This window comes from Aethina tumida, chromosome 3 (genome assembly GCF_024364675.1).
Source record: "Aethina tumida isolate Nest 87 chromosome 3, icAetTumi1.1, whole genome shotgun sequence".
Classification (NCBI taxonomy): Eukaryota; Metazoa; Arthropoda; class Insecta; order Coleoptera; family Nitidulidae; genus Aethina; species Aethina tumida.
The window spans coordinates 1,102,659-1,111,960 of NC_065437.1; the positions used below are offsets into that span (position 1 = coordinate 1,102,659).

The 9,302-nt window shown below is 31.6% G+C and overlaps 1 protein-coding gene across 1 annotated transcript; it reads left to right on the forward strand.

Moving 5' to 3' along the window:
- Positions 1-541: 541 nt before the first annotated feature.
- On the forward strand, positions 542-7,811 carry LOC109606373 (cytochrome P450 4C1). Its single transcript, XM_049964426.1, has 12 exons — positions 542-557; positions 1,018-1,196; positions 1,342-1,451; positions 2,025-2,115; positions 2,172-2,357; positions 2,413-2,482; positions 2,541-2,667; positions 2,722-2,880; positions 5,931-5,999; positions 6,064-6,232; positions 7,142-7,321; positions 7,526-7,811. The coding sequence occupies exons 2-12, from the start codon at positions 1,028-1,030 to the stop codon at positions 7,693-7,695; spliced, it is 1,500 nt and encodes a 499-aa protein (XP_049820383.1). The 5' UTR covers positions 542-557; positions 1,018-1,027; the 3' UTR covers positions 7,696-7,811.
- Positions 7,812-9,302: the final 1,491 nt, after the last annotated feature.

The following is a 9,302-nucleotide window of genomic DNA, read 5'->3' on the forward strand; positions in this document are numbered from 1 at the left end:
TAGACAAATTGAAATTACTTTGATGTTATTCCAAGAAAAAATATTATGATGTTATAAATTTTTTGTAATGTTACAGTTTCAATCAGAATTATTAATGATTTAATATATGTCTTAACTTATTTTAATATTAATAATTTACACAGACACATAAATTGAAATGATCCTGTCTTTTAAAAAATACATTTTTGTGTTGCTGTCCTTTTGAACTGTTACAGCTTCAATTAGTGCCGTAGATTATTCAATGAATATATTAACTTATTTTACTATTAATAATTTATTATTATAGAATTTAATATTTTAATGCAATGATAGACAAATTGATTATTACTTTGATGTTAAAAATTAAATTATTTTGATATTTATTCAATAAAAGTATTATGCCTTAATTAGTTTATATGTTAATAATATGTTGTATGATAATATGTTCCAATTAATTGCAGAAACCTGTACCTAATAATAGGTTATATTACATATATTGTAGATTGAATAATATCCTAAACGCATTTCCAGCAGTTTAGATTGCAATAACTGGATTAGTCGGACCGAATTTCAAACAGGTAAGATATATTACCAATATTTGGAGATGATTAAACCCCCACACGGCGCAACAACAATACAACCCCGTTACATGCAATTGAATTTACGTGGATTGTTATTATTAAATTAGCGACGACACAAATCGTGACGTCTCCTTTACGAGTTAATTATATTGGAGTAAAAGGTCAATCGATTATTATTTTACAAATTGTAAGGTTAAAGTTAAACAACTATTTATTAGTGTTGTGTGTGTGTATGTGTGTGTGCGTGTAGGAAATTACAACATACTGTTTTTACAATATATAATAATGGATATGAAACAAATATTAAATATGTATGTATTTCTTGCTTTCCTATTGATTTTCCCTTTTATTCGCACATCGTTCCACATAAATATTTTAATTTTATATTTATTTAATACATATTAAACAACTCGACTATTGAATTATTCACAAACTGATTAAAATTGTTTTGTTACAGTATTTTCATTATGAATGAACATTTCCTCTTAATAATATTTTCGGTGATATGTCTGGCGAAGCTCTTCATTTATTGTTGGGACAGGAGGAAACTATATTTTTTGGCTTGGAAGTTTCCAGGACCATTTTCTTTACCCATCATTGGTTGTACATATAGATTTATGTTTGTCAAAACAGACGGTAAGAAAATAACTCCATAGATAATTTAAATTGAAAAAAAATTCAATTACAATTAAGGTTATGTAAGCATTTAATATTTTTTCATTTTTTTAATTGACCTTCCTAAAACGATAATAATAAAGTCATTAATGCTGTGTAATTTTAGATTTGTTCCAAATCCTCATAGGAATGATAAAATCATGCAAGGGTCCTGTAATGAAATTTTGGATGGGTCCTGAATTGATGCTTGTCTTCAAAAAACCTTCACATGTTGAGGTATGACCAATTGTCTACTAAATTAAGTCGGTTTTTGTTAGGATTTTATACTCAGTGCCTCAGAAAATACAATTCATAGATTCAGTGGTCAATTTTATTGATTTTTAATAGAATATGATTTAAAATACTGAATATATTGATCAGCATCATTTTTTGAACTAATAATGAGTTGAATCATCCAGACACTAATTGGGTGGTCTTGGTATTGTTTTAAAAAGTTGCTTAATTTTATACTTTAGGTTCAAATTCCTTTAAAATTTGTGAAGAGAGGACTGAATTTGGAAGTCTTGTTCATGATGTTCCTTTATTCATGTCATGGACCTATGTCAATGAGTATATATCATGATGAACCAGAAATTTGTCTTTCCAAAAGCCAAAACCACTTTATGGTCCCTCTAATTGATGCTGAAGTTCCTTAAAATGTGAATTTCATGGATAAGTGTCCATAATGTTTATTTTTTTCCTGAAGACCTGAAATTTATCTCTATAAAGGATTAAAGGATTCATCATTATTTTAAACACAACTGGTGTAAAATCAATATGAACCGAATTTAATAATTCTTTCTTTTTAAGAAACTATTGTCAACGACGAAGCTGCTCCAAAAACCCAACTCGTACGAGTTTCTGAAACCCTTCGCCGGAGATGGCCTAATATCTGGATCAGGCAAATAGAAACAATTAAACAGAAATGACAATTAAGATAAGACGTAACGATTTTAGGGGTACAATGGAAAGTAGCGAGGCGCCACTGTCAGCCCTTATTCGGGCAAAAGTTCGTGACCGAAAGCATAGGAATAAGCAATAAGCACATAAACAGGTTTATGGATAAGCTCATTCTGAAGGTGGATCAGCCGAAATTTTGCATACATCACAGCATACATTTATGCGTTGCGGACATAATAGGAGGTAAAAACGATTTTTCCCTGCGCCATTCCATTGTGCTAACGGGAAACTATTTCAGAATCTATATTGGGAACGGAATTGGGTGCGCAAAAAGGCAGAAGCAAGGAATTTATAGACGCCATGGTGGAGTAAGTGGAAGTTTATGCATGATACACATGAACGATTTGTTAACTTAACCCGTTACAGTTTTTACGACGTCGTCTACGAACGGATCACCAAACCTTGGTACCAAATCGACCTCATCTACGACATGACTGAGCTGAGACGGAAAACTGACTTCATTAGGAAAATTATGCGTACCCAAATGGATACTGTAACTACAAATTAACAAAAACAATTAAGAATTTAAGCAAATTCGTGGTTTCAGGTGGCTGAAAACGTGAGACGGATGAAAAAGAACGACAGATGCGTAATAATCGATCAATTCAAACCTACAATCAACGATCTGGACACGATTTTTAAGGAGAACTCCAAATTCCTGGACTACAAAACTTATATTGATAATCTTATAACGTTATACGCCGCAGTAAGTTAATACCTGGAAGTAAATAAACATTTAATCTCAATACAATCGTATAATACGACAATAAAATAGGCACAAAACCATAACAATGGTTTACAAATTTTAATTTCAGAAACATAAAAATTCACATTAGAGGTGCTAATCTGTATTTCAGCATATTTTTGTTTTATAACTAAAACTAATGATTTTTGATATGCTGAAATACTGAAATATAGCTACATCTGATGAAATATTAATTTATTAACGATTTTCAATTATCAATTCTGATACTCACTTTTTTTCTAATAGTTTAAGTAGTATATTTCTATAGAATATGATACCTGAAAACCAAGACATGACTGAAACAAAGATAGGACATCAAAGCTTCAATGATGAGGCAATGATGGGAGATTATTGTTGGTTTCTTGTACGAGAACATTCAACAGTTCAGAGAAGTACACCGTTGAAATTGATGGAACATAATAGAGATTTAACAGTAAATTTAAATTCAGGTCTTTCCCTCTTTCTGACAGAAGTATATTTCTATAGAATATGATATCTGAAAACCAAGACATGACTGAAACAGAGATAGGACATCAAAGCTTCAATGGTGAGGAAATGATGGGAGATTATTGTTGGTTTCTTGTACGAGAACATTCAACAGTTCAGAGAAGTACACCGTTGAAATTGATGGAACAAAATAGAGATTTAACAGTAAATTTAAATTCTGCTCTTTCCCCCTTTCTGGATGAAGTATATTTCTATAGAATATGATACGTGAAAACCAAGACATGACTGAAACAGAGATAGGACATCAAAGCCTCAATGGTGAGGAAATGATGGGAGATCATTGTTGGTTTCTTGTACGAGAACATTCAACAGTTCAGAGAAGTACATCGTTGAAATTGGTGGAACAAAATAGAAATTTATCAGTAAATTTAAATTCAGGTCTTTCCCTCTTTCTGGCAGAAGTATATTTCTATAGAATATGATACCTGAAAACCAAGACATGACTGAAACAGAGATAGGACATCAAAGCTTCAACGATGAGGAAATGATGGGAGATTATTGTTGGTTTCTTGTACGAGAACATTCAACAGTTCAGAGAAGTACACCGTTGAAATTGATGGAACAAAATAGAGATTTAACAGTAAATTTAAATTCTGGTCTTTCCCTCTTTCTGGCCAAAGTATATTTCTATAGAATATGATACCTGAAAACCAAGACATGACTGAAACAAAGATAGGACATCAAAGCCTCAATGATGAGGAAATGATGGGAGATTATTGTTGGTTTCTTGTACGAGAACATTCAACAGTTCAGAGAAGTACACCGTTGAAATTGATGGAACAAAATAGAGATTTAACAGTAAATTTAAATTCAGGTCTTTCCCTCTTTCTGGCAGAAGTATATTTCTATAGAATATGATACCTGAAAACCAAGACATGACTGAAACAGAGATAGGACATCAAAGCTTCAACGATGAGGAAATGATGGGAGATTATTGTTGGTTTCTTGTACGAAAACATTCAACAGTTCAGAGAAGTACACCGTTGAAATTGATGGAACAAAATAGAGATTTAACAGTAAATTTAAATTCTGGTCTTTCCCTCTTTCTGGCCAAAGTATATTTCTATAGAATATGATACCTGAAAACCAAGACATGACTGAAACAAAGATAGGGCATCAAAGCCTCAATGATGAGGCAATGATGGGAGATTATTGTTGGTTTCTTGTACGAGAACATTCGACAGTTCAGAGAAGTACACCGTTGAAATTGATGGAACAAAATAGAGATTTAACAGTAAATTTAAATTGTGGCCTTTCCCTCTTTCTGGCTGAAGTAATTTCTATAGAATATGATACCTGAAAACCAAGACATGACTGAAACAGAGATAGGACATCAAAGCCTCAATGATGAGGAAATGATGGGAGATTATTGTTGGTTTCTTGTACGAGAACATTCAACAGTTCAGAGAAGTACACCGTTGAAATTGATGGAACAAAATAGAGATTTAACAGTAAATTTAAATTGTGGCCTTTCCCTCTTTCTGGCTGAAGTAATTTCTATAGAATATGATACCTGAAAACCAAGACATGACTGAAACAGAGATAGGACATCAAAGCCTCAATGATGAGGAAATGATGGGAGATTATTGTTGGTTTCTTGTACGAGAACATTCAACAGTTCAGAGAAGTACACCGTTGAAATTGATGGAACAAAATAGAGATTTAACAGTAAATTTAAATTCTGCTCTTTCCCCCTTTCTGGCTGAAGTATATTTCTATAGAATATGATACCTGAAAACCATGACATGACTGAAACAAAGATAGGACATTAAAGATTCAATGATAAGGAAATGATGGGAGGTTACTGTTGATTTCTGGTACGAGAACATTCAACAGTTCAGAGTAGTACAACGTTGAAATTGATGGAACAAAATAGAGATTTAACAGTAAATTTAAATTCTGGTCTTTCCCTCTTTCTGGCTAAAGTATATTTCTATAGAATATGATACCTGAAACAGAGATAGAACATCAAAGCCTCATTGATGAGGAAATGATGGGAGATTATTGTTGGATTCTTATACGAGAAGATTCAATGGATGGAACATAATGGAGATTTTGCAGTAAATTTAAATTCAGGTCTTTCCCTCTTCCTGGCAGTACTTCTATACTTCTTTCTACTTCTATAAAATATGATACCTGAAAACCAAGACATGACAAAAAGAGATAAAACACCAAAGCTTCAGTGATGAGCAAATGGTGAAATATTTACAACTGAGTAAACCATTAATTGAAAATGTGAAACTTCAACTATTCCAGCTTAGTTCTGTCAGAAAGGGTTAATAATTGCTTGAATTATGAAATTTCATCAGCTTCAATTCACTTATATCTAAATTTATTGTATTTCTGAAATTAAAATTTGTAATGTAGAGTTATTAATGATAATTAATAGACGTTTACATCGATTGTCGTTGTTGTTACGGTTCCCCCAACACCTCAACGTCAATCCTTGTAGCAAACAATTTAGTAAAACAATGCAGAAATTAGCGCCGAGTTGCGTTTTGCAGAGCGAAGACACAATAGCACAAATAGCTGCGGCGACGTGTTTTTGTCTGGGCATGTATCCGGAATGTCAGGTACAGAAAACGGTTTGCTCCATAAGCAAACAAATTGTACCACGACGAGATTTGTTTGTTTTAGGAGAAGGCGGCGGAGGAAATTAAATTACTGGTTGGCGTAAATACGACGAACGTTACTTATGACGATATAATGAAGCTGCAATATTTGGATCGATGCGTCAAGGAGGCGCTGAGGCTCTTCCCCATTGCTCCGTTCATCATGAGGAAGGTCACGGAGGAATTGACTATAGGTATGTTTTTATTTCATCAACTTTTTATTTGCCATATTTATATTTATTTTTTGTAAATTTACCTAAACATTTTATTTTTATTGAATTTTGTGTGTAATTGTATATTTATATTACCGTCACATCATTTATATTAATTTTAAAATAGTAAACGTTGCGTGTACAGACAAAAAATTATATGGTCATTTACGTATTCATATTTGAACTAAAAAGGAATAATAAATCATAATTTCACTCATTTTATGATTGATTATACGTTAATATTTAAAACACGATTTTCTGCAATTACTTCATTCAACATTGTTAAATTTTTAATTCAAATTAAACGTATATTTTTAGAGATTTGAGTTTACAATCATTATAATAGTTTGAATTAACAATATATTGAAATATTTTAGTTCTAACTATAACCTAACTTTATCTTACTCATTCTAACCTAACCTAACCTAACTCATCTTGAATTTATATATTACATAATAGGTTAGGATAATAGTTATTAATAATTATTGATATGTTTTCACTTTTTTCTGTTTTCTGTTATATACAATTTAGTTGATGTATCTCACATATTTATTATGATTAATATTTGTTGAAAGATTACTATGATCTCTCTACACTTTTAAAATCTATTGAGGTTAATCGTTTAGAATAGTTTTTGTATAACCTAACTTAATCATACCCATTCTAACCTAACCTAACCTAACTCATCTTGAATTTATATATTACATAATAGGTTAGAATAATAGTTACTCAATAGTTCACATATTTATTATGATTTATATTTGTTGAAGGATTGCTGTGATTTCTCTACATTCTTAAGATCTATTGAGGATATTCAATTAGAATAGTTTTTATATAACCCAACTTAATCTTACCCAGTCTAACCTAACCTAACCTAACTCATTTGTTTAGATAAATGGACATTACCAAAAAATGTAACAGTACTGGTTTCAATATTTTCCCTCCACTTCAGTGAAAAATCATGGGAAAAACCAATGGAATTTTATCCTGAACATTTTGAAGAAGAGGCGGTGTCCAAAAGACATCCCTACGCCTTCGTCCCCTTCAGTGCTGGACCAAGGGGATGTATTGGTAAGATATTTATTATTTTTACTAATAATCAAGTAAAAATAACCATATTTTTTTAGTAAAAACTTACTATATTATTTTGAAAGTTTTTTTTTGCCTATTACTATAAAAGCCTTTAAAGAAGAGATATTTATAATGTTGAAATAAAACATTTTTTCCTTTTCCTAACTAAAAAAACGGTAATTGCATATTGATTTTTATTTTCAGGGAAGTTGTACGCTCAAGTATCCATAAAAGTCATGCTCGTTAATATTCTGCAGCGTTTTAAAATACACGCAGAAGGTAAATATGAGGACGTATTCAAAGAATTAAAGGCGGACATTTCGGTGAGATCGAAAATTGGATTCCCCGTCAAATTGACACGTAGGAAATGGTAGATGTACTTACATTTAATTTATGCCATCAATATTCTAATTTGAGTACTTTTTTCAAACACATTTTTGATATGTACGCATTTATTTACATATTAAACAATATACGACAATCAATAAAGGAAATAATGAGGAATACTGACTTTAATTTAACCCAAATCCAACTTAACCTAACCTAACCTTACTTTTTAATTTAATAAAAGTATATAAAATAAAAATAGAAATTTGTGAGGTGGGTTAAATTGTGAGCCGTGTATTGTTTCATAAATCGTCCATGAAAAAACCATCTGAAAGCTTTGTAAGCGTAAAACCGGCGAAAACTGGCTGAAAATATGGCCGATTGAAAGGAAAGTTATATATTTGATTTTTAGCACGTACTCATTCAAACATATTCCGTATTGTTAAATTTTAATATATTGGGTAAGATATTGGGGTCGCAGCAAAGTAAAGTCGTCACTTCATAAATTTTCAAACGTCGTACACTTTCTTATTGGGCCAATTCTGCTAAAAGCTTTTAAAATTAAAACATTCACAAATGCATACGATTTGTATTTTCTATAAGAATGGACTTTGAAAGTGGAATGCTTTTACATAAATTATTTTGTGTTTGATCGAACAACATCAATTCACGTTAAACTCCAAGTTTATGTTTAAACGTCACAAAATAATAAAAGGGGGAATCGACGTTTGTGTTTCAAATAAAATTATTTTATAAAACTAAATATTCTATTATGGGATTGTGTTTTAAATCGAAATTTTTGATTACATTTACAATTCATGCATTACAATTTGACAGAAAATAATTGGAATAAAAGGGGAGTATGTATGTTTTAAAATATTTTTGTTTATTATTAGATATTGCATTTAAAACTATTTAAAAAACGCATTTTATTGTTCATATTTTTTAATTTTATTTATTAAATTTCCAACATTCTGTGGGCTTCTTTTGGTATTGAATCTGTATATTGTGAAATAGTATTGTATTGTGTACTTTCAATTACGTTTAGTTTTACTCGCTTTTTAAAATAGCAAATATTTAAATAACAATACTGTAATCGTATAGTTCAGTATTATGGAGGAAATTGAAAATATAAAAATCAATATTTTATCTATTCTTATGATGTATATTTGAAATAGTCTTTAATGCTTTGAATTGAGAATTAATGGAAGTAATGTATTTACATTATTGAGATGATTAAGTCCCACGCGCATTCAGTTCTGCGCACATATAAATATTTTTGTGTACATATATAAGTATTCTGCGCAGCTAGTTCGCGCAATACGGCGCATATAAATATCGCGCACTCTCGTCAATGGCAATCAGTACCACATTCGCGGCCGAGGCGTGAGTATGTCCATAGACAATTAGAAAATAATGTCCGGAGTGCACCAGGTCAATGGCACCTCCTCGGAGATGGTGTTCACCACGTCGCGGGTGTGACATTCCCGGGAGTGGCTCCTCCCCCAGGTCCTGGTGACCTCCTCGGAGAAGGTGTCCACTTCAAAGGTAGGTAACATTATGTCCCCTAGGTCCTGGTGGACTCGCTGAAGAGGGCGTCCACGACGGAGATGGCGTCCACCATTATTATGTATAAATAATTTAATTTAAAATC

Excerpts from the sequence above, each read along its gene's own strand:
- LOC109606373 (XM_049964426.1), top strand. The coding sequence starts at position 1,028 with ATGAATGAACATTTCCTCTTAATAATATTTTCGGTGATATGTCTGGCG. Across the intron at positions 6,233-7,141 it reads CACGGAGGAATTGACTATAG|ATAAATGGACATTACCAAAA; the intron begins GTATGTTTTTAT and ends TCATTTGTTTAG. Across the intron at positions 7,322-7,525 it reads TGGACCAAGGGGATGTATTG|GGAAGTTGTACGCTCAAGTA; the intron begins GTAAGATATTTA and ends TTTTATTTTCAG.